The sequence below is a fragment of the Bombina bombina genome, chromosome 7 (assembly GCF_027579735.1).
Source record: "Bombina bombina isolate aBomBom1 chromosome 7, aBomBom1.pri, whole genome shotgun sequence".
Taxonomy (NCBI): domain Eukaryota; kingdom Metazoa; phylum Chordata; class Amphibia; order Anura; family Bombinatoridae; genus Bombina; species Bombina bombina.
Genome location: NC_069505.1, coordinates 570526745 through 570553378, shown reverse-complemented (window position 1 = coordinate 570553378; position 26634 = coordinate 570526745). Strand labels below are relative to the sequence as shown.

General features: G+C 41.2%; 1 protein-coding gene across 1 annotated transcript in view; it reads left to right on the top strand.

Annotated features, from left to right (window-relative positions):
* Positions 1-26634, top strand: part of PRRC2A (proline rich coiled-coil 2A) — a 354922-nt gene that overhangs the window by 218491 nt on the left and 109797 nt on the right. The window contains exons 17-18 of the mRNA XM_053721959.1: positions 4692-4903; positions 5862-5965. Coding sequence (XP_053577934.1) covers positions 4692-4903; positions 5862-5965 — 316 coding nt within the window. The remainder of the gene's footprint in view (positions 1-4691; positions 4904-5861; positions 5966-26634) is intronic.

Below are 26634 nucleotides of genomic sequence, written 5' to 3'. Positions count from 1 at the left end.
ATATTATTAGAGTTGATGTTAGATTTATGTCTCTGGCTATCTTAGCCAGAAGAGCTTTATGGCTTAAGACTTGGAATGCTGATATGGCTTCTAAATCAACTCTACTTTCCATTTCTTTCCAGGGAAACAAATTATTTGGTTCTCAGTTGGATTCTATTATTTCAACTGTTACTGGTGGGAAAGGAACTTTTTTACCACAGGATAAAAAATCTAAAGGTAAAAACAGGGCTAACAATCGTTTTCGTTCCTTTCGTTTCAACAAAGAACAAAAGCCTGATCCTTCGTCCTCAGGAGCAGTTTCAGTTTGGAAACCATCTCCAGTCTGGAATAAATCCAAGCCTGCTAGAAAGGCAAAGCCTGCTTCTAAGTTCACATGAAGGTACGGCCCTCATTCCAGTTCAGCTGGTAGGGGGCAGGTTACGTTTTTTCAAAGAAATTTGGATCAAATCTGTTCACAATCTTTGGATTCAGAACATTGTTTCAGAAGGGTACAGAATTGGTTTCAAGATGAGACCTCCTGCAAAGAGATTTTTTCTTTCCCATGTCCCAGTAAATCCAGTGAAAGCTCAAGCATTTCTGAATTGTGTTTCAGATCTAGAGTTGGCTGGAGTAATTATGCCAGTTCCAGTTCCGGAACAGGGGATGGGGTTTTATTCAAATCTCTTCATTGTACCAAAGAAGGAGAATTCCTTCAGACCAGTTCTGGATCTAAAATTATTGAATCGTTATGTAAGGATACCAACGTTCAAGATGGTAACTGTAAGGACTATATTGCCTTTTGTTCAGCAAGGGAATTATATGTCCACAATAGATTTACAGGATGCATATCTGCATATTCCGATTCATCCAGATCATTATCAGTTCCTGAGATTCTCTTTTCTAGACAAGCATTACCAATTTGTGGCTCTACCGTTTGGCCTTGCTACAGCTCCAAGAATTTTCACAAAGATTCTCGGTGCCCTTCTGTCTGTAATCAGAGAACAGGGTATTGTGGTATTTCCTTATTTGGACGATATCTTGGTACTTGCTCCGTCTTTACATTTAGCAGAGTCTCATACGAATCGTCTTGTGTTGTTTCTTCAAGATCATGGTTGGAGGATCAATTTACCAAAAAGTTCTTTGATTCCTCAAACAAGGGTAACCTTTCTGGGTTTCCAGATAGATTCAGTGTCCATGACTCTGTCTTTAACAGACAAGAGACGTCTAAAATTGATTACAGCTTGTCGAAACCTTCAGTCACAATCATTCCCTTCGGTAGCCTTATGCATGGAAATTCTAGGTCTTATGACTGCTGCATCGGACGCGATCCCCTTTGCTCGCTTTCACATGCGACCTCTTCAGCTCTGTATGCTGAACCAATGGTGCAGGGATTACACGAAGATATCTCAATTAATATCTTTAAAACCGATTGTTCGACACTCTCTAACGTGGTGGACAAATCACCATCGTTTAATTCAGGGGGCTTCTTTTGTTCTTCCGACCTGGACTGTAATTTCAACAGATGCAAGTCTCACAGGTTGGGGAGCTGTGTGGGGATCTCTGACGGCACAAGGAGTTTGGGAATCTCAGGAGGTGAGATTACCGATCAATATTTTGGAACTCCGTGCAATTTTCAGAGCTCTTCAGTTTTGGCCTCTTCTGAAGAGAGAATCGTTCATTTGTTTTCAGACAGACAATGTCACAACTGTGGCATACATCAATCATCAAGGAGGGACTCACAGTCCTCTGGCTATGAAAGAAGTATCTCGAATTTTGGTTTGGGCGGAATCCAGCTCCTGTCTAATCTCTGCGGTTCATATCCCAGGTGTAGACAATTGGGAAGCGGATTATCTCAGTCGCCAAACGTTGCATCCGGGCGAATGGTCTCTTCACCCAGAGGTATTTCTTCAGATTGTTCAATTGTGGGGGCTCCCAGAGATAGATCTGATGGCCTCTCATCTAAACAAGAAACTTCCCAGGTATCTGTCCAGATCCCGGGATCCTCAGGCGGAGGCAGTGGATGCATTATCACTTCCTTGGAAGTATCATCCTGCCTATATCTTTCCGCCTCTAGTTCTTCTTCCAAGAGTAATCTCCAAGATTCTGAGGGAATGCTCGTTTGTTCTGCTAATAGCTCCGGCATGGCCTCACAGGTTTTGGTATGCGGATCTTGTCCGGATGGCATCTTGCCAGCCATGGACTCTTCCGTTAAGACCAGACCTTCTGTCACAAGGTCCTTTTTTCCATCCGGATCTGAAATCCTTAAATTTAAAGGTATGGAGATTGAACGCTTGATTCTTGGTCATAGAGGTTTCTCTGACTCCGTGATTAATACTATGTTACAGGCTCGTAAATCTGTATCTCGAGAGATATATTATAGAGTCTGGAAGACTTATATTTCATGGTGTCTTTCTCATCATTTTTTTTGGCATTCTTTTAGAATACCGAGAATTTTACAATTTCTTCAGGATGGTTTGGATAAGGGTTTGTCCGCAAGTTCTTTGAAAGGACAAATCTCTGCTCTTTCTGTTCTTTTTCACAGAAAGATTGCTATTCTTCCTGATATTCATTGTTTTGTACAAGCTTTGGTACGTATAAAACCTGTCATTAAGTCAATTTCTCCTCCTTGGAGTTTGAATTTGGTTCTGGGAGCTCTTCAAGCTCCTCCGTTTGAACCTATGCATTCATTGGACATTAAATTACTTTCTTGGAAAGTTTTGTTCCTTTTGGCCATCTCTTCTGCTAGAAGAGTTTCTGAATTATCTGCTCTTTCGTGTGAGTCTCCTTTTCTGATTTTTCATCAGGATAAGGCGGTGTTGCGAACTTCTTTTGAATTTTTACCTAAAGTTGTGAATTCCAACAACATTAGTAGAGAAATTGTGGTTCCTTCATTATGTCCTAATCCTAAGAATTCTAAGGAGAAATCATTGCATTCTTTGGATGTTGTTAGAGCTTTGAAATATTATGTTGAAGCTACGAAATCTTTCCGTAAGACTTCTAGTCTATTTGTTATCTTTTCCGGTTCTAGGAAAGGCCAGAAAGCTTCTGCCATTTCTTTGGCATCTTGGTTGAAATCTTTATTTCATCTTGCCTATGTTGAGTCGGGTAAAACTCCGCCTCAAAGAATTACAGCTCATTCTACTAGGTCAGTATCTACTTCCTGGGCGTTTAGGAATGAAGCTTCGGTTGACCAGATCTGCAAAGCAGCAACTTGGTCTTCTTTGCATACTTTTACTAAATTCTACCATTTTGATGTATTTTCTTCTTCTGAAGCAGTTTTTGGTAGAAAAGTTCTTCAGGCAGCGGTTTCAGTTTGAATCTTCTGCTTATGTTTTTTGTTAAACTTTATTTTGGGTGTGGATTATTTTCAGCAGGAATTGGCTGTCTTTATTTTATCCCTCCCTCTCTAGTGACTCTTGTGTGGAAAGATCCACATCTTGGGTAGTCATTATCCCATACGTCACTAGCTCATGGACTCTTGTTAATTACATGAAAGAAAACATAATTTATGTAAGAACTTACCTGATAAATTCATTTCTTTCATATTAACAAGAGTCCATGAGGCCCACCCTTTTTTGTGGTGGTTATGATTTTTTTGTATAAAGCACAATTATTCCAATTCCTTATTTTATATGCTTCGCACTTTTTCTTATCACCCCACTTCTTGGCTATTCGTTAAACTGATTTGTGGGTGTGGTGAGGGGTGTATTTATAGGCATTTTAAGGTTTGGGAAACTTTGCCCCTCCTGGTAGGAATGTATATCCCATACGTCACTAGCTCATGGACTCTTGTTAATATGAAAGAAATGAATTTATCAGGTAAGTTCTTACATAAATTATGTTTTTTGCCTCTGCTGAGGCTTGCTTTGGGAGAAAGGTTCTTCAAGCGGTGGTGCCCTCAGTTTAGGTCCCCCTGTCTTTTTTTTCCCCTTCCTTTTCATTCTGTGTCCTCTAGCTTGGGTATTGGTTCCCACTAGTAATTAGAATGGATTTGTGGACTCTCCATGCTATTGGAATGAAAATCAATTTTATGCTTACCTGATGATAAATTGTCTTCTCTCCTGGCATGGAGAGTCCACAACCCGCCCTTATCTAAATTCAAGACAGCATTATTATTATTTTATTTTTATTATTATTTTATTATTTTAAACTTCAGGCACCTCTATAACTTTTGTGTCCTCTTCTCTTTCCATATTCCCTCGGCTGACTGACTGGGTGTTTATAGGAAGTGGGAGGGATACTTAAAGCTTTGCTGGGGTGTTCTTTGCCTCCTCCTGGTAGCCAGGAGTTGAATTCCCACTAGAAATTAGAATGGTTTCGAGGACTCTCCATGCTGGGAGAGGAAAGAATTCATGTAATCATGCAAGCATAAATTTTGTTTTTGAAGTGGGCTGAGGAGCATGGGGTATTTGAATTTCATATCTATATTAATAAGTAAGTTTATAGCGCATCTTTATTACAACTGAAGAATTAAACTCTGTATAAAATATCACTAACATTCCAGATCTGATTTTAAAAAGGGGAGAGTTTACCATCACTTTGTTGCATTCTGCCTCTTCTGAGCATGATCAAAACAGACTTAGTCTGAATTTTTTTCAGACTTGCCAATATATTATTTATAAATAATATTGATTATTTTGTTTCTGCCTTCTTAGTCTCGATTTTTAATTTACGTGCCCCCTTTTTCTCTCTTTATATACTATGCAATCCAGAGGGAGAACTAATGAAGATCGCCCACCTCCCAACGCTCCCCTCCCCCACCCACCCTCAAGCACCAGTGCAGTGTACAGAGTAGACCGGGTTATCCACAGTGACCCAGTGGGTATACAGCAAGCTCTTAATGAGCTGGGTCAGAGACATGGGAAACCAGTGCCTGCTAATCATACTGTAGACCCTTCAACCAGACACTGCCAACCCAAAGCAGGTAAGAACTAAACAATAACATATATAGGATATATAGAGATCTGTTCCAGTCCTGAATATTTTCTTTAACACACTCCCTTATCAGCCAGATGTACAAACCAATACGGCATTATTAGTTTTCACTTCAATTTAAACCACTTTTACTTTCAAGCAAAACAATCAATCTTACATGTGTAAATGATGATTTTTTTTACAATCATGATAGCAAATGTTTTCATACAATTTCCTTTTAAAGTTTAAAAGGTTAAATCTGTTTGAAAAGCTGTAGTGTTATGCATTAAAAAAACAGCTAAGTTTAATTTGGGCCATAATAGTGGAAAGTTACATGCTCTAATGTAATTTTAAGACTAGCGACCCTGCACTTCTGTGAGTAGCACTGGGGACCCGCAGAGCACTGCAGGTTAAGAGTATATACCTCTGCCGATTCAATCGGCAGCGCTAGCTGCACATCTGAGATGTCCAATTAGCGGTCCTAATTGGATCAGCTGAGGTTTACTATCGGGGTTTGCTCTGCGGGTTCAAGACGTACTTCTGCGGTGTGTTTAACACCTCTGCGTGGGGTGTAAACAGTAGTGCAGGGGGATATACTTAAAATAACATGGCCTGTTAACTACATTTTGAGAATAAATTCCTTTTATTCTGTAGGAAAGTATGCTAGTTTTGTGGTGTATTCTATGGCAAGACTTGAGTTTATATCTTCTATCGCACATCTATCACACGCTACATAAAATAAATCCCTCAGCGCAGTTACTAGTTAGTAAAGAGGATAAAAAATTTAAATTGGCATTTTTATTTTTCAATCGTACGCTCTGTTTCGATCATGAAAGGAAAAAAAAAATTTGTAATTTCATGTAACTTTGGACCAAAAGAAAACAGAAGATATGTACCTACGGTTAAAGAATGCTAGAGTTATAGTATCTTTTTATAGCATGGCGTTCTAACTTGTTTTCTTATTGTAGATTCTATGCTGGGCGGTCGCGGGGAAACAGTTAATGAAACATTTGATGTCTCACTGCAAAAACGAAATCCCCGTCCTAGGAAGGGTCGTGACATTTTAAGAGAGGTGAGAGACTGTAATAGAATAGTGTTTTTAAATGTATGTAAAACTAAATATAGTATTAATTGTTAAATGATTGTCCTCAGCAGGTAAAGAATAATTAAATCTTGTTTATGGACTATATTGAGCCATACAAATGCAATACTAAAAGGGACACTAAAGTCAAAATAAACTGTTAAGAGTCAGACAGAACATGCAGTTTTAAGACTTTCCAATTTACTTCCATTATCAAATTTTGCACAATCTTTTTATTTCTTTTAAATGACATGAGTCCACGGATCATCTTAATTACTAATGGTATATTCACCTCCTGTTCAGCAGGAGGTGGCAAAGAGCACCACTGCAGAGTTGTTAAATAGCTCTTCCCTTCCCTCCCACCCCAGTAATTCTCTTTGCCTACGTTAGTGATAGGAATGGTTAAAATCCTGGTCTGCGACTGTCTCATCTAAAGTCTAAAATTTTTGGTGAGAGTAATTTTATTTCCTTTCAAGTTTTCATGGAATATCTTCCACTCCTTTTTTTCCGTGCTGGAGCAGTTCAAGCCTTCCTGAAGGACCCAATCAACCTTGGAATAGGGGAATGTATTTTAAAAAGCATGCTATTGAATCAAGGGCAGCAAGAAGAGCCTGTCTTCGATTTGCAGCATTCTAAATTGGTTCTGAGTTTTAAGTTCATCCTTCCATGGTTCTGTCTTTAAGGACCAGACAGAATGAGAGGCGCTCTTCCTCTTGTAGGGAGCTTCTCCGCCCTGGGAGCGATGGTTTCTGTTCCTGGTCCCCGAGAGGGAACTGTCAGACTGATATTATTCATGAGTCTAATCAAGACCAAGAGGGTCAATTCATGACATATAGGACGTGTACCTACATATTCCTATTCATCAGGATCATCACAGTTTTAGGGTTTGCCTTTCTAGTCAAACTCTTCCACTTTGTGGTTATTCTCTTCGTTTTTGTTACGGCTCCCAAAAGATTTTCTCTGAGTGTTTGGGGTTGCTGTTGGTGGTGCTTCGGTTACAGGGCGTTGCAGTGGCGCCCTATCGAGATGACATCCTCTTCCGGGTGTCTTTCTTTCTACAAACAAGATTCCTCACAGACGGCTAGTTATAGTGGTCCGGTAGATAGCTTAGCCACCTTGTAACCATAGAGTTGGGAGTTTGAATTCAGCTGCAGCTGATTTTAAATGTTGTCTTCCTTCCTGCAATTACTCGGTTGGAAGGTGAATTTGGAACAGAGCTGTTCCAAAAACAGACTATTTCTTTCATGTAATTAACAAGAGTCCATGAGCTAGTGACGTATGGGATATACATTCCTACCAGGAGGGGCAAAGTTTCCCAAACCTTAAAATGCCTATAAATACACCCCTCACCACACCCACAAATCAGTTTTACAAACTTTGCCTCCAAGGGAGGTGGTGAAGTAAGTTTGTGCTAGATTCTACGTTGATATGCGCTCCGCAGCAAGTTGGAGCCCGGTTTTCCTCTCAGCGTGCAGTGAATGTCAGAGGGATGTGAAGAGAGTATTGCCTATTGAATGCAGTGATCTCCTTCTACGGGGTCTATTTCATAAGGTTCTCTGTTATCGGTCGTAGAGATTCATCTCTTACCTCCCTTTTCAGATCGACGATATACTCTTATATTTACCATTTCCTCTACTGATTCTCGTTTCAGTACTGGTTTGGCTTTCTACAAACATGTAGATGAGTGTCCTGGGGTAAGTAAGTCTTATTTTCTGTGACACTCTAAGCTATGGTTGGGCACTTTATTTATAAAGTTCTAAATATATGTATTCAAACATTTATTTGCCTTGACTCAGAATGTTCAACTTTCCTTATTTCCAGACAGTCAGTTTCATATTTGGGATTATGCATTGAATTATCATATTTTTTCTTACCTCAAAAATTTGACTTTTTTCCCTGTGGGCTGTTAGGCTCGCGGGGGCTGAAAATGCTTCATTTTATTGCGTCATTCTTGGCGCGGACTTTTTTGGCGCAAAAATTCTTTTCCGTTTCCGGCGTCATACGTGTCGCCGGAAGTTGCGTCATTTTTTTTGACGTTATTTTGCGCCAAAAATGTCGGCGTTCCGGATGTTGCGTCATTTTTGGCGCCAAAAGCATTTAGGCGCCAAATAATGTGGGCGTCTTATTTGGCGCTAAAAAATATGGGCGTCGCTTTTGTCTCCACATTATTTCAGTCTCATTTTTCATTTGCTTCTGGTTGCTAGAAGCTTGATGTTTGGCATTTTTTCCCATTCCTGAAACTGTCTTATAAGGAATTTGATCTATTTTGCTTTATATGTTGTTTTTTCTCTTACATATTGCAAGATGTCTCACGTTGCATCTGAGCCAGAAGATACTACAGGAAAACCACTGCCTGCTGGATCTACCAAAGCTAAGTGTATCTGCTGTAAACTTTTGGTAGCTATTCCTCCAGCTGTTGTTTGTAATAATTGTCATGACAAACTTGTTAAAGCAGATAATATTTCCTTTAGTGATGTACCATTGCCTGTTGCAGTTCCCTCAACATCTAAGGTGCAGAATGTTCCTGATAACATAAGAGATTTTGTTTCTGAATCCATAAAGAAGGCTTTGTCTGTTATTTCTCCTTCTAGTAAACGTAAAAAGTCTTTTAAATCTTCTCTCTCTACAGATGAATTTTTAAATGAACACCATCATTCTGATTCTTTGGACTCTTCTGGTTCAGAGGATTCTATCTCAGAGATTGATGCTGATAAATCTTCATATTTGTTTAAGATGGAATTTATTCGCTCTTTACTTAAAGAAGTACTAATTGCTTTAGAAATAGAGGATTCTAGTCCTCTTGATACTAATTCTATACGTTTGGATAAGGTTTTTAAAGCTCCTGCGGTCATTCCAGAAGTCTTTCCTGTTCCTAATGCTATTTCTGCTGTAATTTCCAAGGAATGGGATAAATTGGGTAATTCATTTACTCCTTCTAAACGTTTTAAGCAATTATATCCTGTTCCGCCTGACAGGTTAGAATTTTGGGACAAAATCCCTAAAGTTGATGGGGCTATTTCTACCCTTGCTAAACGTACTACCATTCCTACGTCAGATGGTACCTCGTTTAAGGATCCTTTAGATAGAAAAATTGAATCTTTTCTAAGAAAAGCTTATCTATGTTCAGGTAATCTTCTTAGACCTGCTATATCATTGGCTGATGTTGCTGCAGCTTCAACTTTTTGGTTGGAAACTCTAGCGCAACAAGTAACACATCATGATTCTCATGATATTATTATTCTTCTCCAGCATGCTAATAATTTCATCTGTGATGCCATTTTTGATATTATTAGAGTTGATGTTAGGTTTATGTCTCTGGCTATCTTAGCCAGAAGAGCTTTATGGCTTAAGACATGGAATGCTGATATGGCTTCTAAATCAACTCTACTTTCCATTTCTTTCCAGGGAAACAAATTATTTGGTTCTCAGTTGGATTCTATTATTTCAACTGTTACTGGTGGGAAAGGAACTTTTTTACCACAGGATAAAAAGTCTAAAGGTAAAAACAGGGCTAACAATCGTTTTCGTTCCTTTCGTTTCAACAAAGAACAAAAGCCTGATCCTTCGTCCTCAGGAGCAGTTTCAGTTTGGAAACCATCTCCAGTCTGGAATAAATCCAAGCCTGCTAGAAAGGCAAAGCCTGCTTCTAAGTTCACATGAAGGTACGGCCCTCATTCCAGTTCAGCTGGTAGGGGGCAGGTTACGTTTTTTCAAAGAAATTTGGATCAATTCTGTTCACAATCTTTGGATTCAGAACATTGTTTCAGAAGGGTACAGAATTGGTTTCAAGATGAGACCTCCTGCAAAGAGATTTTTTCTTTCCCATGTCCCAGTAAATCCAGTGAAAGCTCAAGCATTTCTGAATTGTGTTTCAGATCTAGAGTTGGCTGGAGTAATTATGCCAGTTTCAGTTCCGGAACAGGGGATGGGGTTTTATTCAAATCTCTTCATTGTACCAAAGAAGGAGAATTCCTTCAGACCAGTTCTGGATCTAAAATTATTGAATCGTTATGTAAGGATACCAACGTTCAAGATGGTAACTGTAAGGACTATATTGCCTTTTGTTCAGCAAGGGAATTATATGTCCACAATAGATTTACAGGATGCATATCTGCATATTCCGATTCATCCAGATCATTATCAGTTCCTGAGATTCTCTTTTCTAGACAAGCATTACCAATTTGTGGCTCTACCGTTTGGCCTTGCTACAGCTCCAAGAATTTTCACAAAGATTCTCGGTGCCCTTCTGTCTGTAATCAGAGAACAGGGTATTGTGGTATTTCCTTATTTGGACGATATCTTGGTACTTGCTCAGTCTTTACATTTAGCAGAGTCTCATACGAATCGACTTGTGTTGTTTCTTCAAGATCATGGTTGGAGGATCAATTTACCAAAAAGTTCTTTGATTCCTCAAACAAGGGTAACCTTTCTGGGTTTCCAGATAGATTCAGTGTCCATGACTCTGTCTTTAACAGACAAGAGACGTCTAAAATTGATTACAGCTTGTCGAAACCTTCAGTCTCAATCATTCCCTTCGGTAGCCTTATGCATGGAAATTCTAGGTCTTATGACTGCTGCATCGGACGCGATCCCCTTTGCTCGTTTTCACATGCGACCTCTTCAGCTCTGTATGCTGAACCAATGGTGCAGGGATTACACGAAGATATATCAATTAATATCTTTAAAACCGATTGTTCGACACTCTCTAACGTGGTGGACAGATCACCTTCGTTTAATTCAGGGGGCTTCTTTTGTTCTTCCGACCTGGACTGTAATTTCAACAGATGCAAGTCTCACAGGTTGGGGAGCTGTGTGGGGATCTCTGACGGCACAAGGAGTTTGGGAATCTCAGGAGGTGAGATTACCGATCAATATCTTGGAACTCCGTGCAGTTTTCAGAGCTCTTCAGTTTTGGCCTCTTCTGAAGAGAGAATCGTTCATTTGTTTTCAGACAGACAATGTCACAACTGTGGCATACATCAATCATCAAGGAGGGACTCACAGTCCTCTGGCTATGAAAGAAGTATCTCGAATTTTGGTTTGGGCGGAATCCAGCTCCTGTCTAATCTCTGCGGTTCATATCCCAGGTGTAGACAATTGGGAAGCGGATTATCTCAGTCGCCAAACGTTGCATCCGGGCGAATGGTCTCTTCACCCAGAGGTATTTCTTCAGATTGTTCAAATGTGGGGGCTCCCAGAGATAGATCTGATGGCCTCTCATCTAAACAAGAAACTTCCCAGGTATCTGTCCAGATCCCGGGATCCTCAGGCGGAGGCAGTGGATGCATTATCACTTCCTTGGAAGTATCATCCTGCCTATATCTTTCCGCCTCTAGTTCTTCTTCCAAGAGTAATCTCCAAGATTCTGAGGGAATGCTCGTTTGTTCTGCTAATAGCTCCGGCATGGCCTCACAGGTTTTGGTATGCGGATCTTGTCCGGATGGCATCTTGCCAACCATGGACTCTTCCGTTAAGACCAGACCTTCTGTCACAAGGTCCTTTTTTCCATCCGGATCTGAAATCCTTAAATTTAAAGGTATGGAGATTGAACGCTTGATTCTTGGTCAAAGAGGTTTCTCTGACTCCGTGATTAATACTATGTTACAGGCTCGTAAATCTGTATCTCGAGAGATATATTATAGAGTCTGGAAGACTTATATTTCTTGGTGTCTTTCTCATCATTTTTCTTGGCATTCTTTTAGAATACCGAGAATTTTACAGTTTCTTCAGGATGGTTTAGATAAGGGTTTGTCCGCAAGTTCTTTGAAAGGACAAATCTCCGCTCTTTCTGTTCTTTTTCACAGAAAGATTGCTATTCTTCCTGATATTCATTGTTTTGTACAAGCTTTGGTTCGTATAAAACCTGTCATTAAGTCAATTTCTCCTCCTTGGAGTTTGAATTTGGTTCTGGGAGCTCTTCAAGCTCCTCCGTTTGAACCTATGCATTCATTGGACATTAAATTACTTTCTTGGAAAGTTTTGTTCCTTTTGGCCATCTCTTCTGCTAGAAGAGTTTCTGAATTATCTGCTCTTTCTTGTGAGTCTCCTTTTCTGATTTTTTATCAGGATAAGGCGGTGTTGCGAACTTCTTTTGAATTTTTACCTAAAGTTGTGAATTCCAACAACATTAGTAGAGAAATTGTGGTTCCTTCATTATGTCCTAATCCTAAGAATTCTAAGGAGAAATCGTTGCATTCTTTGGATGTTGTTAGAGCTTTGAAATATTATGTTGAAGCTACGAAATCTTTCCGTAAGACTTCTAGTCTATTTGTTATCTTTTCCGGTTCTAGGAAAGGCCAGAAAGCTTCTGCCATTTCTTTGGCATCTTGGTTGAAATCTTTAATTCATCTTGCCTATGTTGAGTCGGGTAAAATTCCGCCTCAGAGAATTACAGCTCATTCTACTAGGTCAGTATCTACTTCCTGGGCGTTTAGGAATGAAGCTTCGGTTGACCAGATCTGCAAAGCAGCAACTTGGTCCTCTTTGCATACTTTTACTAAATTCTACCATTTTGATGTATTTTCTTCTTCTGAAGCAGTTTTTGGTAGAAAAGTTCTTCAGGCAGCGGTTTCAGTTTGAATCTTCTGCTTATGTTTTTTGTTAAACTTTATTTTGGGTGTGGATTATTTTCAGCAGGAATTGGCTGTCTTTATTTTATCCCTCCCTCTCTAGTGACTCTTGTGTGGAAAGATCCACATCTTGGGTAGTCATTATCCCATACGTCACTAGCTCATGGACTCTTGTTAATTACATGAAAGAAAACATAATTTATGTAAGAACTTACCTGATAAATTCATTTCTTTCATATTAACAAGAGTCCATGAGGCCCACCCTTTTTTGTGGTGGTTATGATTTTTTTGTATAAAGCACAATTATTCCAATTCCTTATTTTATATGCTTCGCACTTTTTTTCTTATCACCCCACTTCTTGGCTATTCGTTAAACTGATTTGTGGGTGTGGTGAGGGGTGTATTTATAGGCATTTTAAGGTTTGGGAAACTTTGCCCCTCCTGGTAGGAATGTATATCCCATACGTCACTAGCTCATGGACTCTTGTTAATATGAAAGAAATGAATTTATCAGGTAAGTTCTTACATAAATTATGTTTTTTATTAGGATCTTTATATTTTTTCTGGACAGATAGCTCAGCATGCTATGGCACTGTGGCTGAGATCTGTAGCAACCCAAGGGTTGCAGGTTCAATCCCTAGAGAGGTCCACTCAGCCTTTCATCCTGCCGAGGTTGATAAAATGAGCAGTGCCTTGAGACCCTTATGGGTGATTAGCCACGCTTTATAAGTACCCAATACATACGTAAGTTTCTTTCTCTTGTAAGGTGTATCCAGTCCATGGATTCATCCATTACTTGTGGGATATTCTCCTTCCCAACAGGAAGGTGTAAGAGGATCACCCACAGCAGAGCTGTCTATATAGCTCCTCCCCTAACTGCCACTACCAGTCATTCTCTTGCAGCTCTCGACAAGAAAGAAAGTATCAAGAGAGATGTGGTGAATTAGTGTAGTTTATCTTCAATCAAAAGTTTGTTATTTTTAAACGGTACCAGCGTTGAACTGTTTTTACCTCAGGCAGAAATTAGAAGAAGAGTTTTGCCTGAGGTTTTTGATGATCTTAGCAGGTTGTAACTAAGGTCCACTGCTGTTCTCACACATAACTGAAGAGTATGCTGGGGGAACGGCCTGCAGAATTAACATCTCTGAGGTATGTGCAGTATATTTTTTTCTAGAGAGATAAGGTCTAGAAAATGCTGACAGTGCTTGATATATTTAAGGTAAGCCTGATTACAGTGATTTAACAAACGACTGGCATCATGCTTGCAGTAAAGGGTAATATTCATGTTACTTGCTCTTATTACTTAGTATGTAAAACGTTTGCATGATATATAAAAAACGTTTTTTACTGAGGGTGATAAATCTTTATTTGGGGCCTAGTTTTCCACATGGCTGACTAGATTTCTCCTAGGAGTAGTTATTATGGCCCTTTCACTTTGAGTGCATGGTGGGAGGGGCCTATTTTCGCGCACTAATTGCGCAGTAGTTTTTACATTCTGAGACATCCAGCTTCCCTGAAGGAGTCCCCTGACATATTGGACCTCTGTAAAGGGTTTTTGTGCCTACAAAAGTCGTTTTATGGGCAGGTAGCAGCCACAGTAGAGCTGTGGCAGTTTGCTTGTGACTGTTATAACCGTTTTTACCGTTTTTCTGCTTCGTTTTTGAGCCTGAGGGGTTAATCATCCATTTGCAAGTGGGTGCAATGCTATTTTAGTCTGTTCTACACACTGTAAAAATTTCGTAAAGTTAACTGCATTTTTTCACTGTTTTGCAGTTTTTGTGTTTGTTTTTTTTCCCTTAAAGGCACAGTACCATTTTTTATATTCTGCTTTTTCACATTAAAGTGTTTTCCAAGCTTGCTGATCTCATTATTAGTCTGTTAAACATGTCTGACATAGAGGAAACTCCTTGTTCATTATGTTTAAAAGCCATTGTGGAACCCCCTCTTAGAATGTATACCAAATGCACTGATCTTACTATAAATTTTAAAGACCATATTCTGGCTTTAAAAGATTTATCACCAGAGGAAATTGACAAGGGGGAAGTTATGCCGACTAACTCTCCCCACGTGTCAGAGCCTATAACTTCCGCTCAAGGGACGCCAAGTACATCTAGCGCGCCCATTGCGTATACTTTACAAGACATGGCGGCAGTTATGAATCATACCCTTACAGAGGTATTGTCCAAACTGCCAGGGTTACAAGGAAAGCGAGACAGCTCTGGGGCTAGAACAAATACAGAGCTCTCTGACGCTTTAGTAGCTATGTCTGATATACCCTCACAATGTGCAGAAGCCGAAGCAGGAGAGCTTCTATCTGTGGGTGATTTTTCTGACTCAGGGAAGACACTTCAACCTGATTCTGATATGTCTACATTTAAATTTAAGCTTGAACACCTCCGCGTGTTGCTCAGGGAGGTTTTAGCAACTCTGGATGACTGTGACGCCATGGTAGTCCCAGAGAAATTATGTAAATTGGATAAATACTATGCAGTGCCTGTTTACACTGATGTTTTCCCAATACCTAAGAGGTTTTCAGAAATTATTACTAAGGAATGGGATAGACCAGGTGTACCGTTCTCTCCCCCTCCTGTTTTTAAAAAGATGTTTCCTATAGATGCCGCTACACGGGACTTGTGGCAAACGGTCCCTAAGGTGGAGGGAGCAGTCTCTACCCTAGCGAAGCATACAACTATCCCTTTTGAGGACAGTTGTGCTTTTCTAGATCCAATGGACAAAAAATTAGAGGGTTACCTTAAGAAAATTTTTATTCAACAAGGTTTTATTCTCCAGCCCCTTGCATGCATTGCCCCTGTCACTGCTGCTGCGGCCTTCTGGTTTGATTCTCTAGAAGAGGCTCTACAGGTAGAAACCCCATTGGATGATATCCTTGACAAGCTTAAAGCTCTTAAGCTAGCCAATTAATTTGTTTCTGACGCCGTTCATTTAACCAAGCTAACGGCTAAAAACTCAGGTTTTGCTATTCAGGCGCGAAGGGCGCTATGGCTCAAATCCTGGTCAGCTGACGTTACTTCAAAGTCTAAGCTTCTCAACATTCCCTTCAAGGGGCAGACCCAATTTGGGCCTGGACTGAAGGAGATCATTTCTGATATTACTGGAGGAAAAGGTCACGCCCTTCCTCAGGATAGGTCCAACAAATTAAGGACCAAACAGACTAATTTTCGTTCCTTTCGAAACTTCAAGAGTGGCGCAGCTTCAACTTCCCCTAATACAAAACAAGAGGGAAATTTTGCCCAGTCCAAGCCGATCTGGAGACCTAACCAGGCTTGGAACAAAGGAAAGCAGGCCAAAAAAAACCTGCTGTTGCCTCTAAAACAGCATGAAGGGTCAGCCCCCGATCCGGAAACGGATCTAGTAGGGGGCAGACTTCTCTCTTCGCCCAGACTTGGGCAAGAGATGTCCAGGATCCCTGGGCGTTGAAAATTGTGTCCCAGGGATATCTTCTGGAGTTCAAAGCTTCTTCCCCAAAAGGGAGATTTCATCTCTCACAATTATCTTCAAACCAGATAAAGAGAGAGGCATTCTTACACACCCAGTTCCAAAGGCTTCTATTCAAATCTGTTTGTAGTTCCCAAGAAAGAGGGAACTTTCAGACCAATCTTAGATCTCAAGATTCTAAACACATTTCTCAGGGTCCCATCCTTCAAGATGGAGACTATTCGAACCATCCTACCTATGATCCAGGAGGGTCAATATATGACTACCGTGGACTTAAAGGATGCTTATCTTCATATTCCGATACACAGAGATCATCATCGGTTTTTCAGGTTCGCCTTCCTAGACAGGCATTACCAGTTTGTGGCTCTTCCCTTTGGGTTAGCTACAGCACCAAGAATCTTTATGAAGGTTCTAGGGTCACTCCTAGCGGTCCTAAGGCCGCGGGGTATAGCAGTAGCCCCTTACCTAGACGACATTGATACAGGCGTCGAATTTTCAAATCGCCAGGTCCCATATGGACATTGTTCTGGCATTCCTGAGGTCTCATGGGTGGAAGGTGAACGAAGAAAAGAGTTCTCTATCCTCTCTCGCAAGAGTTTCCTTCCTAGGAACTCTGATAGATTCTGTAGAAATAAAGATTTACCTGACAGAGGCCAGGTTGTCAAAACTTCTAAATTCCTGCCGTGTTCTTTATTCTACTTCTCGCCCTTTAGTGGCTCAGTGTATGGAAGTAATCGGCTTAATGGTAACGGCAATGGACATAGTGCCATTTGCCCGCCTACATCTCAGACCGCTGCAACTCTGCATGCTCAGTCAGTGGAATGGGGATTACACAGATTTGTCCCCTCTACTAAATCTGGATCAAGAGACCAGGGATTCTCTTCTCTGGTGGCTATCTTGGGTCCATCTGTCCAAGGGTATGACCTTCCGCAGCCCAGATTGGACAATAGTAATGTGGGGTGCAGTCTGGAACTCCCTGAAGGCTCGGGGCTCGTGGACTCAGGAGGAGGCACTCCTTCCGATAAACATTCTGGAACTATGAGCGATATTCAATGCTCTTCAGGCTTGGCCTCAGCTTGCTGCGGTTAGGTTCATCAGATTTCAGTCGGACAATATCACGACTGTAGCCTACATCATCCATCAAGGGGGAACAAGGAGTTCCCTAGCAATGTTGGAGGTTTCAAAAATAATTCTATGGGCAGAGGTTCACTCTTGCCATCTATCAGCTATCCATATCCCAGGAGTAGAGAACTGGGAGGCGGATTTTCTAAGTCGGCAGACTTTTCATCCGGGGAAGTGGGAACTCCATCCGGAGGTGTTTGCACAGTTGATTCAACTTTGGGGCAAACCAGAACTGGATCTCATGGCGTCTCGTAAGAACGCCAAGCTTCCTTGTTACCGATCCAGGTCCAGGGATCCCAAGGCAGCGCTGATAGATGCTCTAGCAGCGCCTTGGTACTTCAACCTGGCTCATGTGTTTCCACCGTTTCCTCTGCTCCCTCGTCTGATTGCCAAGATCAAGCAGGAGAGAGCTTCAGTGATTTTGATAGCACCTGCGTGGCCACGCAGGACTTGGTATGCAGATCTGGTGGACATGTCATCCCTTCCACCATTGACTCTGCCGCTGAGGCAGGACCTTCTACTTCAGGGTCCTTTCAACTATCCAAATCTAATTTCTCTGTCAGGCTCGAAAGCCTGTCACCAGGAAAATCTATCATAAGATATGGTGTAAATATCTTCATTGGTGTGAATCCAAGGGTTACTCATGGAGTAAAGTCAGGATTCCTAGGATATTATCCTTTCTCCAAAAAGGATTGGAGAAGGGATTGTCAGCTAGTTCCTTAAAGGGACAGATTTCTGCTCTGTCTATTCTTTTGCTCAAGCGTCTGGCGGATATTCCAGGCGTTTTGTCAGGCTTTAGTTAGAATCAAGCCTGTGTTTAAACCTGTTGCTCCGCCATGGAGTTTAAATTTAGTTCTTAAGGTTCTTCAAGGGATTCCGTTTGAACCTCTGCATTCCATAGATATCAAGCTTTTATCTTGGAAAGTTTTGTTTTTGGTAGCTATCTCTTCGGCTCGAAGAGTTTCAGAGTTATCTGCCTTACAGTGTGATTCTCCTTATCTGATCTACCATGCAGATAAGGTAGTTTTACGTACCAAACCTGGGTTTCTTCCTAAGGTGGTATCTAATAAGAATATCAATCAGGAGATTGTTGTTCCGTCACTGTGTCCTAATCCTTCTTCAAAGAAGGAACGTCTATTACACAATCTTGACGTGGTTCGTTCTTTAATGTTTTATTTACAAGCTACTAAGGATTTTTGTCAAACATCTGCGTTGTTTGTCGTCTACTCTGGACAGAGGAGAGGCCAAAAGGATTCAGCAACTTCTCTTTCTTTTTGGTTAAGAAGTATAATCCGCTTAGCTTATGAGACTTCTGGCCAGCAGCCTCCTGAAAGAATTGCAGCTCATTCCACTAGAGCGGTGGGTTCCACATGGGCTTTTAAAAATGAAGCTTCTGTTTAACAGATTTGTAAGGCGGCAACTTGGTCTTCGCTTCATACTTTTTCTAAATTCTACAAATTTGATACTTTTGCTTCTTCGGAGGCTATTTTTGGGAGAAAGGTCTTACAGGCAATGGTGCCTTCTGTTTAAGCGCCTGCCTTGTCCCTCCCTTCATCCGTGTCTTATAGCTTTGGTATTGGTATCCCACAAGTAATGGATGAATCCGTGGACTGGATACACCTTACAAGAGAAAACAAAAGGCACAGTAACGTTTTTTTATATTGCTTGTTAACTTGCTTTAAAGTGTTTTCCAAGCTTGCTAGTCTCATTGCTAGTCTGTACAAACATGTCTGAAACAGAGGATACTTGTTCATTATGTTTAAAAGCCATGGTGGAGCCCCATAGGAGAGTGTGCACTAAATGTATTGATTTCACCTTAAACAGTAAAGATCAGTCTTTATCTATAAAAGAATTGTCACCAGAGGGGTCTGTCGAGGGGGAAGTTATGCCGACTAACTCTCCCCACGTGTCGGACCCTTCGCCTCCCGCTCAAGGGACGCATGCTAATATGGCGCCAAGTACATCAGGGACGCCCATAGCGATTACTTTGCAGGACATGACTGCAATCATGAATAATACCCTTTCAGAGGTATTATCCAGATTGCCTGAATTGAGAGGCAATCGCGATAGCTCTGGGGTTAGACGAGATACAGAGCGCGTAGATGCTGTAAGAGCCATGTCTGATACTGCGTCACAATATGCAGAACCTGAGGACGGAGAGCTTCAGTCTGTGGGTGACGTCTCTGAATCGGGGAGACCTGATTCAGAGATTTCTAATTTTAAATTTAAGCTTGAGAACCTCCGTGTATTGCTTCGGGAGGTATTAGCTGCTCTGAATGACTGTGACACAATTGCAGTGCCAGAGAAATTGTGTAGGCTGGATAAATACTATGCAGTGCCGGTGAGTACTGATGTTTTTCCAATACCTAAAAGGCTTACAGAAATTATTAGTAAGGAGTGGGATAGGCCCGGTGTGCCCTTTTCCCCACCACCTATATTTAGAAAAATGTTTCCAATAGATGCCACTACACGGGACTTATGGCAGACTGTCCCTAAGGTGGAGGGAGCAGTTTCTACTTTAGCAAAGCGTACCACTATCCCGGTTGAGGACAGTTGTGCATTTTCAGATCCAATGGATAAAAAATTAGAGGGTTACCTTAATAAAATGTTTATTCAACATGGTTTTATTTTACAGCCCCTTGCATGCATTGCGCCTGTCACTGCTGCGGCGGCGGCATTCTGGTTTGAGGCCCTGGAAGAGGCCATCCATACAGCTCCATTGACTGAAATTGTTGACAAGCTTAGAACTCTTAAGCTAGCTAACTCATTTGTTTCTGATGCCATTGTTCATTTGACTAAACTAACGGCTAAGAATTCCGGATTCGCCATCCAGGCGTGTAGGGCGTTATGGCTCAAATCCTTGTCAGCTGATGTGACTTCAAAGTCTAAATTACTCAACATTCCTTTCAAGGGGCAGACCTTATTCGGGCCTGGTTTGAAAGAAATTATTGCTGACATTACTGGAGGTAAGGGTCATACCCTTCCTCAGGACAGGGCCAAATCAAAGGCCAAACAGTCTAATTTTCGTGCCTTTCGAAATTTCAAGGCAGGTGCAGCATCAACTTCCTCTGCTTCAAAACAAGAGGGAACTTTTGCTCAATCCAAGCAGGCCTGGAAACCTAACCAGTCCTGGAACAAGGGCAAGCAGGCCAGAAAGCCTGCTGCTGCCTCTAAGACAGCATGAAGGAGCAGCCCCTATCCGACAAAGGATCTAGTAGGGGGCAGACTCTCTCTCTTCGCCCAGGCGTGGGCAAGAGATGTTCAGGATCCCTGGGCGTTGGACATCATATCTCAGGGATATCTTCTGGACTTCAAAGCTTCTCCTCCACAAGGGAGATTTCACCTTTCAAGATTATCTGCAAACCAGATAAAGAAAGAGGCATTCCTAAGCTGCGTACAAGATCTCCTTGTAATGGGAGTGATCCATCCAGTTCCGCGGACGGAACAAGGACAGGGGTTTTATTCAAATCTGTTTGTGGTTCCCAAAAAAGAGGGAACCTTCAGACCAATTTTGGATTTAAAGATCCTAAACAAATTCCTCAGAGTTCCGTCATTCAAGATGGAAACTATTCGAACCATTTTACCCATGATCCAAGAGGGTCAGTACATGACCACAGTGGACTTAAAGGATGCCTACCTTCACATTCCGATTCACATGAATCATCATCAGTTCCTGAGGTTTGCCTTTCTAGACAGGCATTACCAATTTGTAGCTCTTCCATTCGGGTTGGCTACAGCCCCAAGAATTTTTACAAAGGTTCTGGGCTCACTTCTGGCGCTCCTAAGACCGCGAGGCATAGCGGTGGCTCCTTACCTGGACGATATCCTGATACAGGTGTCAAGCTTTCAAATTGCCAAATCTCATACAGAGATAGTTCTGGCATTCCTGAGGTCGCATGGGTGGAAAGTGAACGAAGAAAAGAGTTCTCTATCTCCTCTCACGAGGGTTTCCTTCCTAGGGACTCTAATAGATTCTGTAGAAATGAAAATTTACCTGACGCAGTCCAGGTTATCAAAACTTCTAAATGCTTGCCGTGTTCTTCACTCCATTCCGCACCCCACGGTGGCTCAGTGCATGGAAGTAATCGGCTTAATGGTAGCGGCGATGGACATAGTGCCATTCGCGCGCCTGCATCTCAGACCGCTGCAATTATGCATGCTCAGTCAGTGGAATGGGGATTACACAGATTTGTCCCCTCTACTAAATCTGGATCAGGAATCCAGAGATTCTCTTCTCTGGTGGTTATCTCGGGCCCATCTGTCCAAGGGTATGACCTTTCGCAGACCAGATTGGACAATTGTAACAACAGATGCCAGCCTTCTAGGTTGGGGTGCAGTCTGGAACTCCCTGAAGGCTCAGGGTTCATGGACTCAGGAGGAGAAACTCCTCCCAATAAATATTCTGGAGTTAAGAGCAATATTCAATGCTCTTCTGGCTTGGCCTCAGCTAGCAACACTGAGGTTCATCAGATTTCAGTCGGACAACATCACGACTGGCTTACATCCACCATCAAAGGGTAACCAGGAGTTCCCTAGCGATGTCAGAAGTCTCCAAGATAATTTGCTGGGCAGAGACTCACTCTTGCCACCTGTCAGCGATCCATATCCCAGGTGTAGAGAACTGGGAGGCGGATTTTCTAAGTCGTCAGACTTTTCATCCGGGGGAATGGGAACTCCATCCGGAGGTGTTTGCTCAATTGGTTCTCCGTTGGGGCAAACCAGAATTGGATCTCATGGCGTCTCGCCAGAACGCCAAGCTTCCTTGTTACGGATTCAGGTCCAGGGACCCAGAAGCGGCACTGATTGATGCTCTAGCAGCGCCTTGGTTCTTCAACCTGGCTTATGTGTTTCCACCGTTTGCTCCCTCGTCTGATTGCCAAAATCAAACAGGAAAGAGCATCGGTGATATTGATAGCCCTGGTATGCAGACCTAGTGGACATGTCATCCTTTCCACCATGGACTCTGCCTCTGAGACAAGACCTTCTAATACAAGATCATTTCAATCATCCAAATCTACTTCTCTGAGACTGACTGCATGGAGATTGAACGCTTGATCCTATCAAAGCGTGGCTTTTCCGAGTCAGTAATTGATACCTTAATACAGGCACGAAAGCCTGTCACCAGGAAAATTTACCACAAGATATGGCGTAAATATCTTCATTGGTGTGAATCCAAGAATTACTCATGGAGTAGGGTTAGGATTCCTAGGATATTGTCCTTCCTCCAAGAGGGTTTGGACAAAGGATTATCAGCTAGTTCTTTAAAGGGACAGATTTCTACTCTGTCTATTCTTTTACTCAAGCGTCTGGCAGAAGTTCCAGACGTTCAGGCATTTTGTCAGGCTTTAGTTAGAATTAAGCCTGTGTTTAAACCTGTTGCTCCTCCATGTAGCTTAAACATGGTTCTTAAAGTTCTTCAAGGGGTTCCGTTTGAACCCCTTCATTCTATTGATATCAAACTTCTTTCATGGAAAGTTCTTTTTCTGATGGCTATTTCCTCGGCTCGAAGAGTCTCAGAGTTATCTGCCTTGCATTGTGATTCTCCTTATCTGATCTTTCATTCAGATAAAGTTGTTCTGCGTACAAAACCTGGGTTTTTACCTAAGGTGGTTTCTAACAAGAATATCAATCAAGAGATTGTTGTTCCATCATTATGTCCTAATCCTTCTTCAAAGAAGGAATGTCTTTTGCATAATCTAGACGTAGTCCGTGCCTTGAAGTTTTACTTACAGGCTACTAAAGATTTTTGCCAAACATCTAACCTGTTTGTTGTTTACTCTGGACAGAGGAGAGGTCAGAAGGCCTCGGCAACCTCTTTCTTTTTGGCTTCGGAGTATAATCCGTTTAGCCTATGAGACTGCTGGACAGCAGCCTCCTGAAAGGATTACAGCTCATTCTACTAGAGCTGTGGCTTCCACCTGGGCCTTTAAAAATGAGGCCTCTGTTGAACAGATTTGCAAGGCTGCAACTTGGTCTTCCCTTCATACTTTTTCCAAATTTTACAAATTTGATACTTTTGCTTCTTCTGAGGCTGTTTTTGGGAGAAAGGTTCTACAGGCAGTGGTTCCTGCCTTGTCCCTCCCATCATCCGTGTACTTTAGCTTTGGTATTGGTATCCCACAAGTAATGGATGATCCGTGGACTGGATGCACTTAACAAGAGAAAACATAATTTATGCTTACCTGATAAATTTATTTCTCTTGTAGTGTATCCAGTCCACGGCCCGCCCTGTCCTTTTCAGGCAGGTCTAAATTTTAATTAAACTACAGTCACCACTGCACCCTATGGTTTCTCCTTTCTCGGCTTGTTTCGGTCGAATGACTGGATATGGCAGTGAGGGGAGGAGCTATATAGCAGCTCTGCTGTGGGTGATCCTCTTGCAACTTCCTGTTGGGAAGGAGAATATCCCACAAGTAATGGATGATCCGTGTACTGGATACACTACAAGAGAAATAAATTTATCAGGTAAGCATAAATTATGTTTTTCATGTAATTGGCAAGGGTCCATGAGCTAGTGACATATGGGATATACAATCCTACCAGGAGGGGCAAAGTTTCCCAAACCTCAAAATGTCTATAAATACACCCCTCACCACACCCACAATTCAGTTTTACAAACTTTGCCTCCTATGGAGGTGGTGAAGTAAGTTTGTGCTAAGATTTCTACGTTGATATGCGCTTCTCAGCATTGTTGAAGCCCAATTCCTCTGAGTACAGCGAATGTCAGAGGGACATGAAGGGAGTATCACTTATTTGAATACAATGATTTCCCTAACGGGGGTCTATTTCATAGGTTCTCTGTTATCGGTCATAGAGATTCATCTCCTACCTCCCTTTTCAGATCGACAATATACTCTCAATTTACCATTACCTCTACTAATAACTGTTTTAGTACTGGTTTGGCTATCTGCTATATGTTGATGGGTGTCTTTTGGTAAGTATGTTTTTTATTTCTTAAGACACCTCAGCTATGGTTTGGCACTTTATGCATTTATATAAAGTTCTAAATATATGTATTGTACTTATATTTGCCATGAGTCAGGTTCATGTATTTCCTTCAGCAGACTATCAGTTTCATATTTGGGGAATTTAAACATTTTAAGAAATGTATTTCTTACCTGGGGTTTTAGTCTTTTTTTTCAATTGACTACTTCTTGCTATTGCGGGTATTAGGCCCGCGGGTGCGTCAAATGCTAAACTTGCGTCATTCTTGGTGCGAAATTTTTTTTGGCGCAGAAAAAGACGTTTATGACGCAACTTCGTCATTTCCGGCGTCATACGTGACGCCGAGACCTTTCACACGGCGGCGTCAGTGACGCGAGTGTGTCATTTCCGGTTATTTTTGGTGCCAAAAAGGTTTACGTTACGTTGTGCGTCATACTTGGCGCCAAATTTTTTTCATTATTTCAATACCCCATTGATGTTTGCCTCTTGCTTTTTTTCAGAGGCCTATGCTTTTGCATTTTTTCCCATTCCTGAAACTGTCATATAAGGAAATAGATAATTTTGCTTTATATGTCGTTTTTTCTCTTACATTGAGCAAGATGTCCCAATCTGATCCTGCCTCAGAAGTTTCTGCTGGAACATTGCTGCCTGACATCGGTTCTACCAAAGCTAAGTGCATTTGTTGTAAAAGTGTAGAAATTATTCCACCAAATGTCATTTGTAATAGTTGTCATGATAAACTTTTACATGCAGATAGTGTTTCCATCAGTAATAGTACATTGCCAGTTGCAGTTCCTTCAACTTCTAATGTACATGATATACCTGTAAATTTTAAAGAATTTGTTTCTGATTCTATTCTGAAGGCTTTGTCTGCATTTCCACCTTCTAATAAATGTAAAACGTCTTTTAAAACGTCTCATTTAGCTGATGAAATTTCAAATGACCAGCAACATAATAATGTATCCTCTTCTGATGAGGATCTATCTGATTCAGAAGATCCTTCCTCAGACATTGACAAATCTACTTATTTATTTTAAATAGAGTATATGCGTTCTTTATTAAAAGAAGTGTTAATTACTTTGGATATTGAGGTAACTAGTCCTAGTGACGTTCAGTCTAATAAACGTTTAAATGCCGTTTTTAAACCTCCTGTGGTTTCCCCAGGGGTTTTTCCTATTCCTGAGGCTATTTCTGATATGATTTCTAGGGAATGGAATAAGCCAGGTACTTCTTTTATTCCTTCTTCAAGGTTTAAAAAATTGTATCCTTTACCAGCAAAATCTATAGAGTTTTGGGAAAAGATCCCCAAAGTTGATGGGGCTATTTCTACTCTTGCTAAACGTACCACTATTCCTATGGAAGATAGTACTTCCTTTAAGGATCCTTTAGATAGGAAGCTTGAATCCTATCTAAGAAAGGCCTATTTATATTCAGGTCATCTTCTCAGACCTGCTATTTCTTTGGCTGATGTTGCGGCTGCCTCAACTTTTTGGTTGGAGAATTTAGCGCAACGAGAATTGGATCCTGACATATCCAACATTACTCGCTTACTGCAACATGCTAATAATTTTATTTGTTGCCATTTTTGATATTATCAAAATTGATGTTAGATCCATGTCTTCAGGTGTATTAGCTAGAAGAGCTTTGTGGCTTAAATCTTGGAATGCTGATATGACATCTAAATCTAGATTATTATCTCTTTCTTTCCAAGGTAATAATTTATTTGGTTCTCAGTTGGATTCTATTATTTCAACTATCACTGGAGGAAAATGAGTTTTTTTGCCTCAGGATAAAAAACCTAAGGGTAAATCTAAGGCTTCTAACCGTTTTCGTTCCTTCGTCAGAATAAGGAACAAAAACTCAATCCTCCTCCCAAGGAACCTCAAATTGGAATAAATCCAAGCCATTTAGGAAACCAAAGTCTGCCCCTAAGTCTGCATGAAGATGCGACCAGGGGGCAGATTAAGGTTTTTCATGGATTTTTGGATAAAATCTGTCCAAAATCATTGGATTCAGAGCATTGTCTCTCAAGGGTATTGAATAGGATTCAAAGTAAGACCTCCTGTGAGATTTTTTTCTCTCACGCGTCCCTGTAAAAGCACAGGCTTTTCTGAAGCGTGTTTCAGACCTGGAGTCTTCAGGGGTAATCATGCCAGTTCCTCCTCAGGAACAAGGTTTGGGGTTTTATTCAAACCTATTCATTGTACCAAAGAAATAAAATTTGTTCAGACCGGTTCTGGATCTGAAAATTTTTAATAGTTATGTAAGAGTACCAACTTTCAAGATGGTGACTATAAGGACTATTCTGCTTTTTGTTCAGCAAGGACATTATATGTCCACAATAGACTTGCAGGATGCATACCTTCATATTCCGATTCATCCAGAACACTATCAGTTTCTGATATTCTCTTTTCTAGACAAGCATTACCAATTTGTTGCTCTTCCATTTGGCCTAGCAACAGCTCCAAGAATCTTTTCAAAGGTTCTGGGTGCCCTACTATCTGTAATCAGAGAACAGGGTATTGCGGTGTTTCCTTATTTGGACGATATCTTGGTACTAGCTCAGTC